Here is a 23,501-nt window from a genome sequence, read left to right on the forward strand (position 1 = left end):
CTAACTATTAAATACTATAATGAGTTCTTTTGTACTCTTTTACACTTAAAACTGACTATCTTGAATATGAAGTTTGTAGGAATATACATTTATGACTACTTTAATAACAAGTGATTTTATTAGTATTGGAAAAATTGCTTTTCTATGATCTAAATATCAATTTATAGTTTGAGTTTGTTTAAATTAACTCCAAAGGTTGACTTAATATTTAATAATGGTGGTTTAAATAAAATACTAAGTGGTTGTTTAGTAATTTTCTGCTTTAAGAAAGTATAAGTTCTTAGGAGTTATAATTTTCTCTTGTGGTGTTTTCAATAAATTGAAGTACAATAATGAGCAGTTCACCTACAACATCCACTATAAGAACGACATTCATAATAAATCTAGGTTTTGTTTGGTAAGCTTTTTCAATTCATTTCTAATTTTTTTATCTGAAAAACTTTTTTAATTGGTACACAAATTTCTTTTAGCAGTATTTTTTTAAAACATTAGATTCTAACTTTTTATATTTATTTCTTTAATATCCTTGTAATAATACTTATTAAATTGGCGTTTTATTCATTTTAAAAAGGGTAAAACTTTTATTATAACTTACGATACACAAGTCAACATAGTTAGACAGTAATGTTTTGGTTAATTATGGTATTTTTATTTGAAAATATAATTAAATATATGTTAAGACAGTGCATAAGATTAATAATAAAGCAATACAATATAAAAATATAATAATTAACACTGAATAATATAATTCAAGTAATTGATTTATAAATAAAATTTAAAAGTTTTTCAAATTAAGTAAAAACTAACTTCTAAGTATATATATCGAACTTATCATAAGAATTAAAAACCAAAGCATAATATAGTATTAGAGTTAATAAAAATCTATTATAATCAAAATTAAAAACTTATCATAGCTAAAATTTGAGTCTATCGAATTTTTCTCAATTTTCATATTGGATGTTAACGGTGCAGGAGAATATGTTGAAAAATTCACCTCACCTATAAATTAGACCAAATAATATACACTGAAAACAAATCTTATTCTATTGAATTAATTTAATAAAATTAAATTAACTTTAAATTTAACCACCTTATTATATTATAAAGCCATTAATAAGTTTTGCCTATTAATTTTGATTATAAAAATTTAACATTTTTAATAATCAGTGATTGTGATAGATATGAGAACTCCAATTACTCCTTTCAGAAAATCTATCTTTTCTTGTATGAAAACTGTAACTCTCAAGAATATTTCATCTGCATGGTGACAAAAATGATTTTAGAATAATTTCACAATTATAGAGAAAAGCTAATAAAATGGGTCAGTCGGTGACATCGCATTAGAAAAACTTAGAAGTCCTATATTCGATTTCAGTTAAATGATTTGATATCTCACAACTATCAATTTTTAAATTCTTTATTTGTCTTGTATCTCCTCTGCCCTTTGGCTATATTTTATATTTTACCTTTCTCTTTATCTAGTAGAGTGTTATTTGTTTTCTTTTTCTTTTTCATGTGTGTAATTACACTTACAACTTTTGGGCACATCTTGGGGAAAATATTAAAAGACTTAGGAAAAATTGAAACTAGTTTAAGAACGCAAAGTCGGCGTTTTCCGTTACGAATCCTTGTCGGGGGCATCATTGCGGTGTTGAGTGGGGACCCATTTTGGGACATTGACTCAAAAAACCACTGTGGACTCTCAAGGGTAATAACAAACACAAGTGTTGACGTTTTCAAAAAGCCTTTCTCGTATAAGTGTTTAATGTTTCCCCCCTTCCTGCGTAACGGCGTTATTTTCCGTCGTTTAGCTATAAATAAAGCCTCCAACTTCCTTCTTCACATTACATTCATTCAATTCAAGTTTCTCTCTCTCAGATCAGCGACAATAACCCTGCCCTTTGCTTTATATTAATGGTTGCGTGAAGCAGAAGTTTGGAATAATAGTCGTTCTGTTCTCTACTCTCTAGCTTGCTACCTTCTCGGAGATTTGGTAATTATTGCAAACTCCTCACGTTTCTAAGTTAGTGTTTCTCGAAATGGGGAAGAAAACAGAGCTCGGAGATCACAAGGAGACAGCCAAAGTCGAAGCTGTTCTTGAGCTTCTCAGAAAACAAACCCCTCTCACTGTTAAGCAGGTTTATCTCTTCTCTCTACTTTTTCAGTACTCACTCATAGGTTTTGTTGCTTGACGTGATTTGAGGATGACTTAAATTGTAGTTATTTTGTTCTTGCTGTTGTTATTGTGTAGGAGAAGTTTTGCAACTACGCTTGTGTGAAACGGTTCTTGAAAGCAAAAGGGGATAGTGTGAAAAAAGCTTCGAAGCAACTCAAGGCCTGTCTTGCCTGGAGAGAGAGTGTAATCACTGGTATATTCCACAAGTTCTTTCTTCTTTCTTCTTTCTTCTTTCTTCTTTCTCCTTCCCCACTTCATCTCCTTAATTCCTTTTTCTTGCAAAAGCTTTTGCCCGTTGTGAAAACAAGCCGACTTCTCTTTTTGTTTTCTCTCGCCAAAGAATCTTGCTTTTCCCTTCCATTGAACCAAACAAAGGTTAAAGTGAAACGCACCCCACTCTAGTAATCATTAGGTCACTCTCCTTTTCTTTCCTTCTCCGTATACCCCCAAACGACACACAAAAAAATATTATTAGCAGTACTTGTATTTTATTAAATTTTTGGTTTTCTTATTTATTTTTGTTGAAACTTTGAATGTAAATACCGTTTTTAACTGATGGGATTTTTTTAAAACAGATCACTTGATAGCGGATGATTTCTCAGCAGAACTGGCTGATGGGTTGGCCTATGTGGCTGGTCATGACGACGAATCCAGACCTGTCATGGTAATTTCGTTAACCTTTTCTTCATTTCGGACTTTGGGTTTCTGCCTTATTTTTTATAGTATTATTTAATTTGGTAACTTGAAATAAAACTCGTGATTTGAATTGGGGTGGTGACAGATTTTTCGTTTGAAGCAAGACTATCAAAAGTTGCATTCCCAGAAAATGTAAGTTACCAGACACGAGACAAGAGTTTGTTAACGCTTTCACAATTTCATCAGTGGTATTAATTATTATAGCAGAAGCAACTAAATAAAGTGATGCTATTGTAATTTATTAATTTATTAATTTTTTTTCTTTTAATCCCTGAAGGTTTACTCGTTTGCTGGCCTTTACAATGGAGGTGGCTATTTCGACGATGCCAAAAAACGTAGAGCAATTTGTGATGCTTTTTGACGCAAGTAAGTGCGGATGGTTGCATTAGCCAAATTTCCATAATGCCATTTTGAAGCAATTATTGATAAACAAACAAAAGAAGTAAACAGAAAAGATTGAGGGATCAGAACAATAAATGAGAGGGCAGAGATGATATGGAACTCTGTTGGGATCACCGGCAGGGCCTGAGGGGCACACAGAAAGTGTCCGGAGTGCCCCTGGGGTGTCTCAGACTCTAGGCTAACAATGTAGCCATGTTAGAAAGGGTATTATTGGGAATTGGAGTCATTATTGACATTCTCTACCCGAATTGGTCCATTTCAATCTTTAATGCTTCCTTAAATTATGCTATTGCAGTAGCACAAGGCATCAGAGGAACAACCCATGATTCTCCTTTTTAGCTTTTGCCAGTACCCCTTTACCTTTTTTCTCACCCCCAACAATTTTATAATAAACTATGATCACATTTTTTAAGCAACTAAACCGTGAGCTAATCTCAAGATTCAACACATCTGGGAAACATGTAATTAACAAGGGGTTGTTTATTTGGTTGTTGCAGGCCTTTACAGATCAGCATCTGCTTTCATGAACCAATTGCTACCAGCACTGAAAATTGTGGCGGAGTACTACCCAGGAAGACTATGCAAAGCCTTTGTGATAGACCCTCCCTCACTTTTCGCTTACTTGTGGAAGGTAACCACAATTCAAAATCCTTACGTATCTAGTTTTGGTAGTCTACCATGTACTGTTTACCAAGTGCCAGTTAAACTCAAACACTGTTCCACCACATTTTAGTCTAGTCTCCTTCTGATGTGTGTTGGTTGGGTATGTAATGCACCCTTTCTGGCATCATCATACCTTCAGATCATGCATGTTCTACTTTCTTTGACCACCACCAATTGATGGACCATTTCCCCTGATTTTTTGGTGGTCCACCCACTACCCCATGCCATACCATATCCAAACCCACTCCTTAACTAAATGAAAAATGTACCCCATGCACAAAAAGTACCGTATTTCCCGTTACTATTCATTATCATAAATTCAAACGCAACAATACAGCACAACACCATATTGCTCGGCTACGTGTCATATCGTATTGAAATTGAAAACCAAACCTATTTTACTTCTCTCCGTTAGATTCATAGGGTACGAGGGAACACTATACGTGCTTTTTGCTAGGATTGAAAAAGACGTATGCCACTTATTTCTAGTTTTGTACCCTATCAATGTAATTTAGTTCAAATCAATTGCAATAAATTAATTACAGAATAGCAATTATCCTGTGTGTTGTTCTCATGTTGGGTGCACTGGACTGCAGGGTGTTAGGCCGTTCGTGGAGCTATCATCGTGGACCACGGTGGTATCATCGTTGGATTTCGAAGAATCGTTCGACTTCAACGACTTCGCGGCGTACCCGCGAGCCTCGTCCCTCCGATTCGATGCCTCGAGCGTGAAATCAACGGCGAAGATAGGCTCGTGCTCCTCTTCCCGCTTCTCATTCACCGTCTCTCACCACCTGGACTCCTTGAAGCCCTGGTACCTGAGCCTGGCCGACACGTCAGCATCGAAAGTGGGACCCACGAGTCCCTCTCCCGCGCTGATCTCGCCGCTAAACGCGCGCTCGCTCTCGTTCGCCTCGCCCGTCGCGAGGACGCCCCGCGGCCCCCCGGCTTCCAGGAAGGGCCTCTTCCCCTCCACCCCGCTGCCGCAGCGAGTGACGGCCCCGCCGAGGACCTCGTTCCTGCAGTCGCCGGCAACGTTTTTCCGTCGAGAGAGCCACGCGACCGTGAAGGGAGAGAGGTGCCGAGAATCGTTCTTGCCCTATGTGAAGTTCTACAGAAGACCGTACGACGAAATGGTTTACAGGTCGAAGATGCGGCCCCCACTCGGTGGCCTGATCTCCATTGTTTCCCCTCACATCAGAAGACGTCACGTTTCCGTTTCTCAGCGTTTCTAATATTTTAATTTCAAAAATCTAAATAGCACTACACCGCAATCGACCCCTCTAATTTACCACTGCAATTCTCCCTTCACCCGAGTACATAGTGTTAGTATATTTGAATGTATTAATTACTATTATTACCACCATGAAGTAGACATTGATTCGATTTTTGATCCTCAATTTCAATTTTCAAGTTCCCTCGTGCGTCAACAATCTACACCTGGTGTTACTAACCGCGTTAGAATTAAAAGAATAAAAAACGACGACGTGCGAGGCGGGGTATGAAACGGCGTGCATCATATATCTTAATTTTTCGAGAGTCGTTCTGGAAATAGCATGGGAAGAAGGTAGCGTGGTCGAAACGGCGAACGCTGAGGTGCAGGTCGGTCGGAAACAGTAGTGGTGATGGAATGAATGGGAAAGCGTTGAAAATGCGAAGACAAGGGTGATGGTTTGTGATTTGTTTTACTATTTAGTAGAATTTTATATTGTGAGTTTACGAAGGGAATCATTTTGTGTAGAAACTTGGGTTGGACTTTGTTTGTTTATAATGAATAAAAGGAGGAAGGAGTTTGAAAAGTTTTTGATGACAGTGTACGGTGAGTTTGTATTTTGTTGGCGGTTTGCAATAATAGTGTATATATGTGTTGTACGAAGGATGAGAGTTGGTGGGAATATGTGTGGGGTTTGGTGGTGGTGTGAGTGAGAAGTCAAAACTTGGTTAGAAGAAGTGTAGGAGTGAGTGAGGTTGGTCACAGGTTCCATTTCCAGGTGCAGCACATGAGTGGTGTTTGAGTGATGGAGGAAAGCAAAATGCAGCATTTAATGCATGCAGGTCTTGAGGGGGGAAGGGCTACCACCTAGCTACACCCTAGCTGCTGCTGTTGCTTCAGAGCTAAAGCCACAACTGATGCTGTATGTGGGGTTGTCGATCGTCAATTTCAACCTGTCTGCCTTTCACAACTGGACCAACACTCTTGTGCAAACCACCTATTTTAACTTAATTCCTTCATCAACTCTTTTTGTTTTAAACCTTTTCACTGATTTTCAAAAGGTATATATATATACAATTTTTTCTTATTCCTGATTTCTTTTTAATCATTATTATCGCTTGCTCATTTTTTTTTTTTAATTTGAACATATATAAATTCACATTATTACACTCACACCACACATAAGTCTTTGTTTTTATTTTTAATGATTTCATCGCTATTTTATTTTTTAAAAATAATTTTAAAAAGAAATTAAACCACGTTTAATTAAGTTTAAATTTTCAAAAATTTGAAAGTTTAATTTTTTTTTTGTTATTAGACATTTAAAAAAATTATACATTTAAAACTTTATTTTTGTAATTTTCTTAATTTATCTTTATATAAGGAAGGTTTGTGATTTTCTTTTGTTATAAATTACTTTTGAATTTACATTAAATTTTTTTTCAAATATTAACATTTATTGTATCTTATAACCATTTGATCAGTTTAAGACTAGACGGTTTCATCGATATGGAACAACTGGTCGGTGAGTAAGATGAATTCATCGTCGGTCAATATTACGTGAGCTTTAAGGCTAAAGAGGATTATATTAAGCCTAAGTATAATAATCACCAGTAAAACTATACTTAGATTGACATTAATTTGAAATTTATACATACAAGTTTGAAATATTATGATAAATTGGTTACGTTTAATACATATTTATTATTAATATAGTGAATTGAAATTTTAGAGTTAGAAGATAGGATAAGAAAAAAGAGTTGACCTGGACCCATAAGCCTAAACACCTACAATTATATTATTATTTTATTTTATTTTCTTAACTTATTACACATAAAAAGTGTTGCATAAATTATTTTAACCAAATAAATAAACATTTTTCAAAATTAAATTTGTAAAAAACTACCATAATTATAATATTTTATAATGATAATTTTTATATTTCTATAATTCTAATATATTTATATTATCTTATTTATTATAATCATTCTTCAAATTTTTTACTCTCACTTAATTTATAAATATTAAATTAAATATCTTTTCTAAATTTATATTCATATTAGTTTATAAAAAATTACAAATTTTAATAAAATAATTTATTAAAATAAATATATAAATCTATAAAACTAAAAGTAAAATGATGCTAAGAATTTGTTTCTAGAAAAAAAAAGGATTTCAGTAGCAAAATAATCTGTAAAATTATAAAAAATATGATGATAATTTAATTTTTCGCAACAAGAAATTGTACTTGAATAATAAATAAAATTTACGTCAATAAAATTGAAATATCAAGAAAAAAGTTCGATTTTGTAATTAATTTAAATTATAATAAAACTACTGTAAATTAATAAACTACTTTTATTATTCAATATCATTTTGTGTTAATTATAAAATATTATATTTTTTAATACATAAAAAAATTAAACTGCATAACTCAATTAAAAAATATAAAATTTTCAATGTTTAAAAAGATTTAATAAGAAATAAGTTAAAAATATTATGTGTGTGTATTTGTGTTGTTTTTTTTCAAGTTTGGTGATTTTCAATTATTTTGTATTTTGAAGTCAAAATGTTATTTTATTAGTATATGATAAATATTAAATAAAAATAAAGTGTGTTTGTTAGAAACGGGAAAAAATATAGAAAATATATTTTTTCTTTAGGTTGATATTATATATCATTATAAATTTTAAAATATGTTCATTTTTTATCATATAAAAATTTATTAAAATAAAAAAAACATGAAGGATAATATCAAACTTATGATATAAAATATTAAGCTTTACGAAATATAAGCAAAATATAATTATTACAAAAAATCAATTATATATGAAGATAAAACTTATAGTATCTTTCGTAAACAAAAACAATTATGGTTAACTTAGGAGCATAATGATTTTTTTTCATGAGATTTTTTAAATTATATAGTTATAAAAATGCAAGAATCCAACATTATCTCTATAAAAAACTTTAAAAAATTACTTGTGGATATAAGAAAGAATGACAAATTAAAAGAAAGTCACCATTCAACCAAAACATTTTTGAAATCATTATTGAAAGGTATTCTAAAACATAAGTTATCTTCATAAGCTCTTTTATTAGTACACTTTTATGTATTTTTATCACATATCTTGTATTAAATGAATTAAATTACAAAACTTTTTGTATAGTATAAACTTAAAACGTCCACAAGCACTGAACCAACTTATAAATTCATGGATGTGTCATGAAGATGATTGATATACAAGTGTTTAGCTTAATTTATTAATCAGTAGTTTAACACAAGTTAACCATAATTGTGTTAAGACGTGATTGTTAATAGAAGCAAGACCTGTCTTAGGCTAACTGAGCACATACAAAAGCAAAACAAAAAATAGCATAACAGAAGAATATATTAGACAACTGTAATTTATATAGGATTTTTTTGTTTTTTCCTTATCTCATTAGGTCATCTTTTGTGTATATGTATTACTTTTTTATGAAAGGCAATACAATAGAGTGAATTTCTTTTGCATCTTTGCCTTTTTTTTTCTTTTCTTTGTTTTTTTTCTTTTAATTGTATCATGATTTGGTCAATGATAAATAATATCTCATTATAAAATGTATAACTAAGAGTTTCAAGTAAGGTAGTTAGGTTATATTCATTAAAACATTTAAAACAGAATGCATTTGAATCAATACTGACTCAAACATCAAAGTATTTATGCATTTACATCCTTAATGATCGTGACTTTAAAGAGCTAGACCAACAAAGGATTGAAATGACCAAAAAACCAAACAGTTCAAATAATTAAGTTTTATGTATTTCATATTTTATTTTTTGATTAAACATATTTTTAGTTCCTTGACTTTCATTGAAAATTTGAATTAATCTATCTTTAAACCTTTGTTTTTGGTTCATTAACTTTCATTTAATTAAATTTTACACTGTTTAACACATTTTCATATTGAGTCGTTTACCTCGTTTAACACATTTCAAATTTAATATAAATTGAAAAATACATTGGAAACATCAAATAAAAAATTTGTTAAAATTTTAAAATTTAAATTAAACTAAGATTTTAAAAACATACGAATTCCAATTAGTCAACAAACCAAAAACATATTTAAACTTTTATTTTTTTTCATTATGTTTGATTATTATTAAATTTTCTTAAAAATAACCTTTTTAGCAACAATCATTACAATAAGACTAATAACTCTTATAATGATTATCACATATCACAAGTTTGACTATGTTCATTTTATTATTAAATTAAAAGTTATATATATATATATATATATATATATATATATATATATAATTATCTCGTATTAAACTTATCTTTAATTCTATATAATTGATAGAGGAGAAAACTCTGTTCCTATGTTATCACACCTTTTTGTTACTTTCACATGCTACGCACCTCTATAGGGTACCTTTGTATTCCTTTAATCTATCAACAACACCTTCATCTGTGATGTTTTTCTTTTTTTTCACTATCTAAAAAAAAATCTATCCCACAAAATATCTAAGAGAATGAAAGTAAAAACAATGTTATAAAAAGATTAATGTTAAAAAATAATACAACAAATAAAAAAATATAATTATATAAATTTTAAAATAAAATACATAAATTAAATATGAGTTAATGATTTCAAATAAAACATAATTACTTGTAAAGATATTTATTATTTGTTATTTGTCTGTACAATTATATTTGATTCATCTAAATATTCCTATCAACATCAAAACCAGCTGATAAAAGAAAAAACATCAAAACGAAATTGTACTTATATCACATGCGCAAGTTTATTTATTATCTTCATCAAAGAGGATTATTTATACTTTTAAAACTGAATTATTTTATTTGAGTTGATTATAAAATGAAGATTTCTAAAATTTGTACACTTGGATTTTATTTTTCCTCTGATTTTTATTTCTGCCAAAAAAAATATGAAAAATGATTTTGTTGTAATATTTGAAGAATGTTAAACTATTGTTTTTATAGCAAAGTCGTGTTACAATTATTGTTAGAAGATAATTTACAATATTCAATAAGTGGTTTTAGAAAATATCTTGTGTGTTTTGAGGCATAAAACGAAACGAGTGTGATTTATAACATGGGAAGAAGATTAAGAAAAGAATGGTAGAAATAAAAAAGTAAAAGAATTTAAAAAGAGAAAGAGATTGTTGGTAGGTATTGGGAGAAGTGGAAGTGTGGTATATTGGGGATTGGAGTTAGTTGTCGGTTAGCAAGTGTCGTTTAGGTATCAAGGTTTCTGTTACTCGAAGTAAGATGATGTTAGCAAAATGAGACGTTTTCATCTTTCACATCTTCCTAATCTCCTCTTTGTAGTTTAGCCCGAGATTCTGCATCATTGTCCACAAAACTCTGCCCTCTCTCTGTCCTTCTCTACTGTCACTCCCCTGTTCCATTTTTATATTGCTTTTTTCACCTTTTCTTCACTGATTTTAATTCTTTTTATCAATACAATCTCATATTATTCAATAATTAAATTTTAACTCACTCTGAATTTCAAAATCAATAATTTTAATAATATTATTCTGACATACTTAAAGTCACAATACAATTATCAAAATAACTTGTATTCATATATAAAAAATAATATTTCTCTTATTAAATAAATCACATAACTCTCAACTAAGATTATGTGCTTCTCTAAAATTAAACATGGCCTCATCTCATACTTCAGGCCTAATTTATCAGAATAATTTCTTCGTGCACCTTCGTAATTCCGATTGCATTCCCATACTTTTTGTGTTTCAACATGTATAATTTAAATTTTCTTTTATATTTCAAATTATGCATTTCAAAATATAAAATAAAAATACATTATAAATTATATAATTTGAAATATATTTATATTTTAAATTGTACAATATAAAATATTATTTATTTCCTTTTTAGATTATATATTTTAAAATATAGTAAATTACATTCTGAATTATATATTTAGTGATATAAAATATAAATGAATTTCAGATAATACATTCAAAAATATAAAATTTACATTCTTAGATTATATAATTTGAAATACAAAATTCATAGGAGGTGCAAGAAGAAGCTGGCAGAATAGATTTTGGTTGGGCTGGCTTAGAGTCTACAGACACGTACGAATTGGCCCAATGTTGTTTCTTTCTAGTTTTCTAATTTATTTTACCTTTAATTACTGTAACATTGGTAGTTTTTCGTTTTCCAACCTGTAATTTTAAAAGTATGTGATATCAGTGAAAAACTGTCTAAATCTAATATCTTAATTAATATATTAATGTCTAATTATTATATTATAGATTGAACATAACCTTTTATTTATTTATTTATTATTATTTGATGTTGTAATTTTACTCTTTCAATTGCTTTAAAGTGAATTTGCAAATGGATTATCTTTGAATACGTTAGATGGTATTAAATGTTTGTTTTTAGTATGTTTTGCTTTGAAGAAACACAAACGGAAAACGTATCTAGTATAACTTAGCCATACCAACAATGTAATGAAAGAGAATTTCTTACTCAAATTCAAATTATTATATATGAATTCTTTGTTACTTATTTCTTGGGACTAATTGTAATGTCCACCATTAATGGTGGTTTCATGACTCATTCAATAGGAGTACTGTATAATGTTGAGTAATGCATAGAATAAAAAGAGGTTTTTATCATAATAAAACACCATCATCAAAATTCATTGAATGGAAAGAATCAAAACTTTTTTTTTTTTTCTGATGACTTGTTCTCTTATTGTCTTGTAGAGAAACCAGAAATAAATGCTTTAGAGACATGTAATTGAAATTTTTGAATTTAATAACGTAAGTTTGAAGTCAAAGTTTATATTTTGAAGTTAGGGTTGTCTAGCCGGCTTGACCACAACTCAGAGATTGTCCATTCTGTCATGATGTGATATCCACCTGTAACCATATGTCACAGTTATACTGCTCAATTCTTGTTCAGAGCAGTTTTTTGGCAGGAATTTCTATTCAATTCTTCTACATGCCTTCTACAGAATTAATAAAAGAATGAAAAGGTAAATAACTGATATTACTGATTTATTATAAAAAGAACTTTATATCAATAATATAATTGAGAAAATAATGATATAGTGATGGAGAGATATAAAATAGTTTATTTGTAGAGTTTGAAAGAAACAACTTAAAAGGGCGTTTTATTTTTGTAAAGTCAATCGAATATTTAGTCTTATAAATTGAGCCAGTAAGATATCAATTCAACTAACAGTTCATGGAATGATACAGGGATTAAAATAATAATATAGAAAGTTCCAAATTATATTTAGTCAATTTTAAAGCAATGAAGCATAATATGCAGCTTCCTTCATATTTTCTTACCATACAAAGCAAGCAAGTGGCTACTTGTTTCAAACCCTTATTTTTGCAATTTTGTTCTCGAAAATGGTGAAGGTGTATTTCAATTTTTTTGACGTATGAGTTTAAGGTAAAGAGAGATAAAGAAAAAAAAATAATTGTAGAAAATAAGCTAAAAAAGCTAAAAATAAGAGAAAATAATAACAACAAATTAATAATAAGTCATTTTTCCAAAGATCGATAGTAGTTTTAAAATAAAATGCAAATAAAATGAAAGGGAGTTATTAATAATCTTAAAAATGTAAAACTGAAATTCACGTGGTTTATTCAGAAAGACGAACAGATATCATCAAAGATAAGCACGCAAAGGATCTCATCATACTCTTTTGTTTCACTGTAAAAGTAAAGCAATCAAATTAATCAATTATTCTTGCTGTGAACGCAAGGAAATAACAGTGTTGTTGAAAATCAAACTGCCATGTTCACTGCTTTAAACTCAAGTCTTTTTTTCTTTAACAATGCAAATTAAATCAATAACCTCAACTTAAATCTTCTCCAGCTCAATTGTCTAAGCTAAACACTATCACTTCATTCACCAAGTTTACTGAATTCTTTATTATGCAAGAGAGATGGCAACAAAGAGATTCCTTAAACACATTCTTTACAATATATTTTTTATTATTGACTAAAATTTATATATTCATAAGTTTCAATAGAAAAATCCACATTTTTCATATTCAGGTGTGTGAGTGTTTACTTTGAATAATAATTTCAAAATATTTTACAAGATTCTCTTATACTTTTTTATGATACTCAATAAAATTTTTAGATTATACACCAAGTTTTTTCTTATTCAATTATAATAAATATTTTTTTTGTTAAACAGGAATGTCAATTTTTCTTATATTAATTAGGATTTTTAGAATTAACAAAAAATTTGTTGGTAATCAAAAGTATATAATTTCAATAAATTCAATGTGACTTTTGGTAATCATGTATAAATTTATCAAATATACCTAAATATTAAAGACTTTCCGTTTTTTTTTTCTATTGGTTGTATTACTTTTCTTTACAACATGTCTTAGTTGAAGGTGGTAAAAACATTCATGGTAATTTTCTTTGCTAAGAGTACCATTATAATGAATTTCAAAATTAAACCAATATCTTCATTTTCAATGCTACTACATAACAAATATAAAAAGACCGAAGAATAATAGAACAAGCCTTTATTTTTTTTTACGGACGGCAAAAAATAATTATATTTAATGAAGATATTGTTGAATATATAAAAAATCTTTAATATTCAAAAGTGTATATTGATTTCAATGGATCAACTTCTTAAAAAAGTTTTTAATGAATTTCATGTTATTGTTTAATATAATGTATTGATACTGTATTCATCAAACAATTTCATCTAAACTATTGAGACTTCTTTCAATTCTTTTTCAATCGGTTGTGCCACTTTTCTTTTTTCTACTATCATACGAAATCGGCAGTAAAAACATTAATGTACAGTACTTAGTTATTTTCTTTGAAAATATTATTGTAATGAATCTTAAATTTGAATCAAAACTTTATTTTCAGTATTACTAAACAAAGGTTATAAAATTATTTGTTCATATTTAGCCAGGTCTCTTTTTTTTGTTGACTCTTATCATTTTTCATATTTTCTAAAAGTCAACGGATTTTGTTCTTATAAATCTATATTCTTAAAACATTTTAAAATCTCAATCCATTCCTTTGACAACTAATATGAAAGTTAATTTTCGTATCTAAATTGTCAATTAGAATAAAACAATACAATTTGAACAAATGTCTTTCAAATTTAAATAAAACAATTCAATACTTCAATGTAAAGAAATACAGCTTTTCATAAAACAATTGAACTCTTGGTATTTTGAAATTTCACATGAATAAAATAGGATACTTCAAAATTCATGATTACCATGGGACATAAAATATGGTAGTATAAATGTAACATGGCAGTCGCATGATATATTATATACCCAAACGAACAGTACTGTGAACAACATGATCATGAGATCAAGGTTTGATAAAGCGGTTTCCATAATTGTTCAAAGTCTCGTTGTAGTAATTTTTCTGAGATTCAATTCCATTAATAGTTTGCCTCACCCTTTAGACCCTCTCTCCCCTGCTGAGATCAACAAAACAAGGGATATAGTTCAAGGGTCTTACCTTGGTGCTATTCCTAACCTGACCTATCATTTCGTGGATGTGGAAGAACCAGACAAGAAACACGTCATAGAGTGGCTATCTTCAAATACAAAAGACATATCTATCATTCCTCGCCAAGCCAAGGTAGTTGTTCGAGCCAAGGGTGACACACACGAGCTTGTAGTGGACTTAAACAAAAGCTCTATTGTATCGGATAAAATCTACACTGGTCATGGATACCCTCCTTTCACATTCAATGAGCTTTTCCTAGCCAGCAAATTGCCTCTTACGTACTCCAAATTCAAACACTCCATAACCAAAAGGGGCTTGAATTTGTCTGAAGTTTCTTGTGTACCATTTACCGTAGGTTGGTTTGGAGAACAAACAACAAAGAGAGCCCTCAAAGTGTCATGTTTCTATAGGGGAGGATCAGTTAATGTGTGGGCAAGGCCTATTGAGGGAATCACGGTACTAGTTGATGTTGATTCAATGAAGATTACTGCGTACAATGACAGGTACATTGCCACTTTGCCTAAGGCTGAAGGTACAGATTTTCAATCTTCAAGCAGCAACAGCAGGCCGAAAACGTCTGCTTCGTCTAATGTGTCAGATGTTGGGTTCACCGTGGATGGCCATGAGGTGAAATGGGCTAATTGGGTTTTTCATGTTGGGTTCAATGCTCGGGCGGGAATGATCATATCAACTGCTTCTGTATTTGATTCCAAAACTAACAAGTATAGAAGAGTTCTATATAGGGGCCATGTGTCTGAGACATTTGTTCCTTACATGGATCCTACAGAGGAATGGTATTTCAGGACTTTCATGGATGCTGGGGAATTTGGCTTTGGACGTGCAGCAGATACCTTGCAACCGAGGATTGATTGCCCGAGCAACGCAGTGTACATGGATGGCTACATGACAGGGCCTATAGGAGAGGTGCAACAGGTTCCCAGGGCTATTTGCATTTTTGAGAGGAATTCTGGCAATGTGGCTTGGAGGCACATGGAAGTCAACAACCCCCAAAAAGTGGTAAATTGTTATACTGTATATTGTAGAAGCTTTGATTGAATGTGATTTCTTCTGTTTGATGTGAATTCACTTTGTTTTGCTTTTGTGCAGGTAAGAAATGGAGAACCTGAAATTAGTTTGGTAGTCAGAATGGTTGCTACTGTGGGGAACTATGATTATGTTCTTGACTGGGAATTCTTAAGAAGTGGCAGTATAAAAGTTGGGGTAAGATTCTTCTTACAACTTTCTGACTAGATTCATGATATGGTTGAAAGAGTTCAATTCTGTGATTGTGGATTAGTCAGTATTACAACACACACACACATATGACAAGTAAAGAAAATGCATAATTTAGTGAAACAAAAGGAAACTTACGTTGAAAGAGTTTATTGGGTATGTGTTACATGCATAGGTGGATCTGACAGGCATAATGGAGATGAAAGCAGTAGCCTATAGAGAGAAAAATGAGATAGAAGAAAGGGTGTTTGGAAGATTGGTGGCAGAAAACACTATAGCCAACTACCATGATCACCACATAACCTACTATCTAGACCTTGACATTGATGATAATAGGAACTCTTTCATCAATGCTAAGTTGCAAAGGGCAAGAGCAACTGGGTTTGGAACACCCAGAAAGAGTTACTGGACAGTTGTCGGAGAAATTGCCAAGAGGGAAGCCGAGGGTAGAATTCGGCTGGGCTTGGAGCCAGCTGAACTGTTAATAGTAAACCCCAACAAAAGGACAAAGTTAGGGAATGAAGTGGGTTACCGGCTGATCACCTCACAGCCAGTTACTTCTCTGATGTCTGATGACGATTACCCTCAAATAAGAGCGTCTTACACTAAATATGACTTGTGGGTCACTCCCTATAACAGGTCAGAGAGATGGGCTGGAGGGTTTTATGCTGATAGGAGCCGTGGAGATGACGGCTTAGCCGTTTGGAGCCAAAGGTAATTTTTTTTATTGCTTATAATGTATTTTAGTTGTTTAAATTAATTGCAGTTTAATGTGTGTATATATATATATATATATATAACTACATTATAAATTTTGATTTAACCTTGTTGATCATGATGGATACAGGAATAGAGAGATTGAAAATAGAGACATAGTGCTATGGCACACAATAGGGATCCATCATGTTCCTTATCAGGAAGATTTTCCAGCAATGCCAGCAATTCATGGTGGATTTGAGCTGAGGCCAGCTAACTTTTTTGAAAGCAGTCCATTGCTTTGAATAAAAGTATGAACTGATAGAAGGCATGTTCAGCTGATTAACCAAACTAATAGCCATGCATTACTCCTAAACAAAAATAACATGAAAGGGGTACAAATAAAGTAGCTATTGTTCTTTTACTATTGTAACCTGCAAGCATGATATTATTCAATAAATTTTAAGTCAAATCAAGTGTAATTTTCCTATACTAAGTTAAACAATTAAAAACTTCGAGTTTGTGAGAATTAAAAAAAATATACACTTCAAAATATAATACATGTAACATTCCTTTTTTATTTATATTTAAATTATTTTTAAAACTATTTCTTTTTATATATTATAACGAAAAATAATTAAGTACTCTCAAAGCACCATTTTTGTTTGAGATATTGATAAAACTGTCAAAATAGGTTGTAATCGGCGAGCCAATCTGACTCATCACGAGTTTCGAAAAAAATGAAATTTTTTATACGGGTTAGTTTTCAATCCGGCTCACTTAGAACCTGACTCACCGAGTTGAACCCGTGGTGAACCGGATTGGAGGAGGGAGGATTTCACGTTTCTGAACACACATGACCCAGCGTCGTGGCTGGGGTCGAATTGGAGGAGGGAGACGGTGCCGGAGCCGGGAAGAAAGGGTTGCAAGCCTTCAACGGCGAGCCACAGAGATCTACGTTTGCTGCGGGTGTTGTGTTCTAAGAAGAGGCCGGTGAGGTGGGTTAAGTTGTTGACGGAGAAAGGGATTTGACCGATGAAGTTGTTGGAGGATAATCCAAGCGAGTGAGACGAGGAAGGCAAGTGAGACGAGCGATGAAACTCACCGGAGAAGTGGTTATTCTGAAGGTAGAGGTTGTGGAGGAAGGAGAGAGAGAAAAAGTAAATATTTAATAAAAATACAGGAAAGAGAAAAAAAGGGGCATTTCAGGAAAAACAGAGGTGAGAGAAGAAAAAGTGAAGATTTTTTCGCCATGTCAGTTGGGTTAACTCTGTTTCTGTCCATTTAACGGAAGAGACTCAATTCATACAACTTTGAGACCCAATGTCTACAATTCACCTCTTAACATAAAGACGAATTAAGCATTTAAGTCTTTTGTTTACTAAAACCTAATACACTTTACTAAATATATACCAACTAAAAAAAGAACTTACATATTTAACAAACCCATATATATATATATATATATATATATATATATATATATATATATATATATATATATATTTTGGCATAATCATGACTAAATATATTAGATACGAGAAACTGAAAAAATAAAATAGATTTTATTTTGAATTGTAATTTATTAAATACAAATATTTATTAAATAAGATTGTATATAGATTATAAATGTAACATCCCAAAATACAGTAATCACTATAATTCAGAATTAATTACAATTAACAGTAATCATAAACAGTCTTTGCATTAAAACAGAAATAAAAGCCTACTGGCTAATATTTACAGTAGCTGCTCCAAAATAAAACAGCAAATTACAGTGTTCATAAACTAATCAAAATATAAAACAGTTCTGGATAAAACGCGTCTGCAGTACTGTACACAGAACTGTTAAAATACAGTACAGAAATAACTAACAGCTACTATGGATCTAATCTCTACTGCTCCGATTTAACTTCCACTTCTACCAAGTTGGCATCCTCCAAATTTTCTTCTTCCAGCATTGTTTCAAGGGATGCACCACCATCTGCTCACATCCACAACGGATGATCATTGCATTTGACAAGACGGAAGTACATGGACAATAGACAACACAATGGAAAACGCAAGGGTAAGCTTATAATATTTAATTTATACAATTAACACATACGTTCACATATCAATTCAAGCGTGCAGCACATAAATTATCAATTCGCAATCATAAAATAAATATAAAAGACAGACTGTCCGGACTGTATGAACCATGTAGTTACAAGCGTCCATGCACCCGAGTGATGTAGTAACTGGATAACATTAAACAGCTGCCACTCGAGGTTAGTCCCTCGCCCATATCTAAGCGATGAACGAAGAACCTCCTGCCATTCCCACGCATGACTACCCCCTTCTACGTGAAGATGAGTATCACGGAATATCAGGACGGACAGCGAGTCCTAACTTATCCAGGTTCATACTTTACCATTCAATATTTCACATTCAACACATCAGAGACGTTCCTCCTTGGAACGCTCTTTAATATCCACTTCCAATAATTTCTTCAAAATATATCATTCGTTCATAATAACCAGTTCTCTTTATTCCCTTTCTCATTCTGTGTTTCATTCCCTTAACATTTTACAACATTCATCCTTTGATCAAATAAAACGAAAGTATTACAGTACTTTTGACCACGCGTTTCTGAATAAAAGAAACGAACCGTGTACTCACTTAATACGTTTCAATACTTAATAATTTGAAAATACTGATCTTTAAAAGAGGTGGATGATACTTAGAAAGATTTTGAGTGTACAGAGTTCAGGTAGAATCCAAAGGATAAAACCAGTAAGAAAATGTTTAGATAAACAACCAATATAATTGAATTTCAGAAAAACAGCACTGCCAGTCAAAGAACGAACGTTCAGAATTTCAATTTGGACGAACATCAATTACGTTCGCTCAGAACTCAATAATAAGGACGAGCGTTCAGTTAGAAACCGAACCCTGCTGTGGACGAACGCTAGGTCAATGACCAAGCACGAATCAGCACTAACGCTGGTTATAACCCAAGCGCGTTATAGGACGAACGCTTCGGTATAGGACCGAACGCCAACTTTGGACGAACGTTCAGTATAAGGACGAACGCTCTCTAGAACTAACGTTCAACATAAGGTCGAACAACAATAAGGACGAACGCTCGACATGAGGCCGAACGTCATTGAGGACGAACGCTCGACTTAAGACCGAACGTCACTTATTTATAAAGTTTTAAATATTGATCTATACTGAGCAGAACGAACGCTCATTCACTCAATTAGGGGACGCTCGTTCTCGAGCAGAATTCATTCCAAATGAATGAATTCCAATCTAAGTCATGTTAACCAAAAACCGAACGGTCTAAGACCGCACAGTGACGAACGACCTTTTAGCAACAGAGAATGATCAGAAAATTTAGATTTTTCACACTTAGCAGAATTTTTCCAGATTTCCATTTTCCAACTTTATACTTCCATTTCAGGTTTAATTCCCTTCAAACATCATCATCATGCAGATTTCAACATTTAAAATCATTCCAACCACACAATAGCCATTCTCCATTCATCCATAATCAACTCAACATGCATTTAAATCAAATTCAACATCAAATATAATTCATACAAGCCGTATCAGTTCATGACAGATTCATCCAAACCAGAATGCATATCAGATATCAGTGATCATTTCTAACAACTCAACTTCATATTTTTCACACATGCAAAACAAACCAGAAATCATATTCCATATCAGTAAACGTTTCTAAATACTCACACATCATGCTTTCCATATATGCATCTCAGATCATAAATCAAACAGTATAAATTAAACATATAAACTTCCCTTACCCGGATTGAAATTCAAACTTGTCCTAGGTGTAGAAATGGCTTTGTCCAACACTTTTCTTTCTTATGATCTTGACTCTTCCGAACTAAAATCTAACCAAATTTTACAAAACACTCAGTATACCAGTTTGCATGCAACTAAAAATCCTATTTTCCAGAAACCTAAAGGATGAACTACCGCGAAGAGACTTACCAGGTTGGATTTAATTTCTGTTCGGTCCAAAATGAAGATCAAGGCTGGACGAACTCTCCTATGGTGCTGAAATCGTGATTGGAGAAGAGATATAAGTTTTTACAGTAAAAAGGAAGTTCACTGTTTCAAGAGAGAAGTTGGAGAATATGAAAGGGTGAGTTTCAGAGGTTGAAGATGAGTTCGTGTAAGTGAAAGTGTGTTTTCGAAAAGTCTGATTTTGTTAAACTAACGTTAAAATTTGAGAACTACTCACATGTAGCCACATGCACACCAACTCTGATTTCAGAAACTTCCAACATGACAAGTGGCATGCTTGCATGCAGAGTTTAGTGCGTTTTTAATGCACTGAGGGTGTGACGTGGTGCGTTTTCCAGTGCACAGCAGAGATGAAATCAGAGTAGTGGTTGGGTTTAAATGGGATTAACATTGATTGTGGTGCGTGTTAAGTGGTGAGGTGTCAGAGTTAATTTATGCTAATTATTAAGGGTTTCACATTCTCCCTAACTACAAAAATTTTCGTCCTCGAAAATTTAGAACTTACCCATAAATAAGTGGGAATACAAATCTTTCATAGCATCCTCCACTTCCCAAGTTAAATCACCAGCCTTCGCATTCTTCCACGCGAACAGGTTGCAAATTCTAGCGTTCTGTCGTGACGAAGTGGAACATTTTCCAGTTCTAAAACATGGAAAGGATTGGCTATGTACTTCCGGAGTTGGGAAACGTGGAAGACTGGATGAAGATTTGATAGTTGAGGAGGCAAAGCTAGTTCATACACCACTGGTCCGATCTTCCTCAAAATTTGGTACGGTCCTATAAATTTGGGAGATAGCTTCTTTGGACGAACAGTTTGGTCTACTCCAGTGATCAGGTTGAGTCTAAGAAATACATGGTCTCCTGCAGTGAACTCCAAAGGTCTTCTTCTTCTATCCGCGACTTCTGCCTGTTAAGTGACGTCTTCAGCCTTTCTTGAATTAACTTCACTTTCTCGGTAGTTTGCTGGATGAGTTCAGATCCATTTAGCACATTCTCTCCTTCATGGAATCAACAAAGTGGTGTGCGGCACTTACGTCCTCGAAAATTTAAGGGATACTAAAGGGTATACGGAGTTACTTTGTCTTTGCTTGTAAATCTTCAACTTCTCTCGTAGTGTTGTCATCCTTCTCGCTCCATACCACTCTCACCCATCTGATGGATTTTCTCTTGAAACACTTGGTTGGGGTATCTCCTATGCGTAATGGTTGGATCTATACAATTCGGTATCCCTAAATATGAACATCTTCTAGTTCTAGCACATTAGACGAGTCTCCATTATACTTCCAGAGTGGTGATGCGTGAAAGCTAGACGATGACTCGCTAATTGAGGAGGCAATGATATCTTCATACTCAACTCGCCAGATTCTATTTAAGATTTGATAATACTAATGAATTTGAGAAACAGCTTTTAAGGCAAACGGCTCTACCTACTCTCGCGCGTCCTTAGTGAATATTCAAGGCTGACTGGTTCCAACTATACCGAACGGAAAATTTGGGTAAGGCTGAATGGTTATGGAAAGAGAGTGAGCTACAGAAGAACTCTGAAGTAAGTAAACGGTTGATAACATTTGAATAAGGAAGTAATGGCTTTGAAAGGTTGATCGATCGGTAACCTAAATACCGAACGAGAAAAATCACTATTAAGAAAAGTCACAAGTCTTTCAAGAGGAAAAATAATTAATATGGGAGTTGGTTTCTATTGTAGTCGAGTGTGAAACAATGAAACAGAAAAAAAAACAGCAAGACAGAGAAGAGAAACATCGAAAGAATAATATGAATATCGTGGAATAGAATTATTAATGAAAAACAAGACAAGGTGAACTATATATATTTGTATACTTAATCCAAATAAAGGACATAAATAACGAGTGCTAAAGAAAACGAACGAAACCGAGCAGCCAAAAGACCTGAACGCTTAGAAGAAGGAGAACGTTTGTCAGATGAAAAACCAAACGATTAATCACAAGAAACGCAATGAATAAAATATAAGACTGATTCTAAATGACAGTTACTGTTTGAAGAAGGGAATATAAGGAATTCCCGAGTAGTTTAAAGGAAGTATCAAACATTTTAGATTTAGGCAGAGAATGGATTTTCTTGGTTATCGTAGAAAAAGAAGGATTCTTAGAGATCGTTTACTAGGATTTTCTTCTTTATCTATACTAAAGAAAATTCTTATCTCTGACCCCTAATTGATTCAAAGCAGACGTTCGTATAAATATGCGAACGTCAGTATCGGTCTACTCGTCGAGCCATTCCTTCAGAATGATAACTGAGTAAGTCTTCAACCGGATGCTAATTTACTCTTCAATGATTGCACGGAACCCAAAGATGAATTGGAAATGTCTATCAGAATTGCTACCAGTTTGGATTCTAAGAAATCAATCTTCCTACCTACTGTGGAGTTAAACCCATCATTATGGTTAGTTCTCAAACCGATGATCATAAAGCAAATTTCTTGGTCAGCCTATCCTCAGTAATTCTAATAGTACCCCTACCTTATGACCGATCTATAAAGGTAATTGACTTAAGTTCTAGGTAACCCTATCCTGTTGTCGTGCGATCTCGAAAGTTCTTCCTTTACATTTTAACGTGTTACACCATAACACATAAACCTAGTTACTTCTGCTTATAAACCCAGCTATTAAATTGATCGCGATGACCTTACAAAAATCCATCTCCCAAATCACTATAAAGGACAAAAATCTCTTAGTTGAACTTTCAACACACCGTCCATTCGTAACTCAAAATCTGCTCATTACTCACTTTCGATCTGTTCTACCGAACGCTTCACTTCCTACTTCCAACCCAAGCCCTTAATAACGTTCGTATCATCACTTATAATGTTAAGTGCCTAAAACTTCTCAATCAACCCA

At 32.5% G+C, this 23,501-nt stretch overlaps 2 protein-coding genes and 1 long non-coding RNA gene across 3 annotated transcripts; 2 read left to right on the forward strand and 1 right to left on the reverse strand.

Annotated features, from left to right (window-relative positions):
* Positions 1-1,853: 1,853 nt before the first annotated feature.
* LOC124822840 (uncharacterized) lies at positions 1,854-5,337 on the forward strand. The gene is made up of 7 exons (XM_047294915.2): positions 1,854-2,138; positions 2,252-2,369; positions 2,752-2,840; positions 2,958-3,004; positions 3,150-3,238; positions 3,772-3,905; positions 4,534-5,337. The coding sequence occupies exons 1-7, from the start codon at positions 2,040-2,042 to the stop codon at positions 5,170-5,172; spliced, it is 1,215 nt and encodes a 404-aa protein (XP_047150871.1). The 5' UTR covers positions 1,854-2,039; the 3' UTR covers positions 5,173-5,337.
* Positions 5,338-14,492: 9,155 nt separating this feature from the next.
* AO1 (amine oxidase 1) lies at positions 14,493-17,054 on the forward strand. Its single transcript, XM_047294896.2, has 4 exons — positions 14,493-15,675; positions 15,766-15,879; positions 16,067-16,605; positions 16,739-17,054. The coding sequence occupies exons 1-4, from the start codon at positions 14,503-14,505 to the stop codon at positions 16,890-16,892; spliced, it is 1,980 nt and encodes a 659-aa protein (XP_047150852.1). The 5' UTR covers positions 14,493-14,502; the 3' UTR covers positions 16,893-17,054.
* A 1,219-nt stretch (positions 17,055-18,273) lies between these two features.
* LOC148194785 (uncharacterized) lies at positions 18,274-20,906 on the reverse strand. Its single transcript, XR_015781744.1, has 3 exons — positions 20,590-20,906; positions 20,400-20,489; positions 18,274-18,571 (listed from the first exon to the last, which is right to left on the reverse strand). It is a non-coding gene; the product is annotated as an uncharacterized LOC148194785 (long non-coding RNA).
* Positions 20,907-23,501: the final 2,595 nt, after the last annotated feature.

Source organism: Vigna umbellata, chromosome 8 (assembly GCF_029865625.1).
Source record: "Vigna umbellata cultivar VRB3 chromosome 8, Vumbellata_1.0, whole genome shotgun sequence".
Lineage (NCBI taxonomy): Eukaryota > Viridiplantae > Streptophyta > Magnoliopsida > Fabales > Fabaceae > Vigna > Vigna umbellata.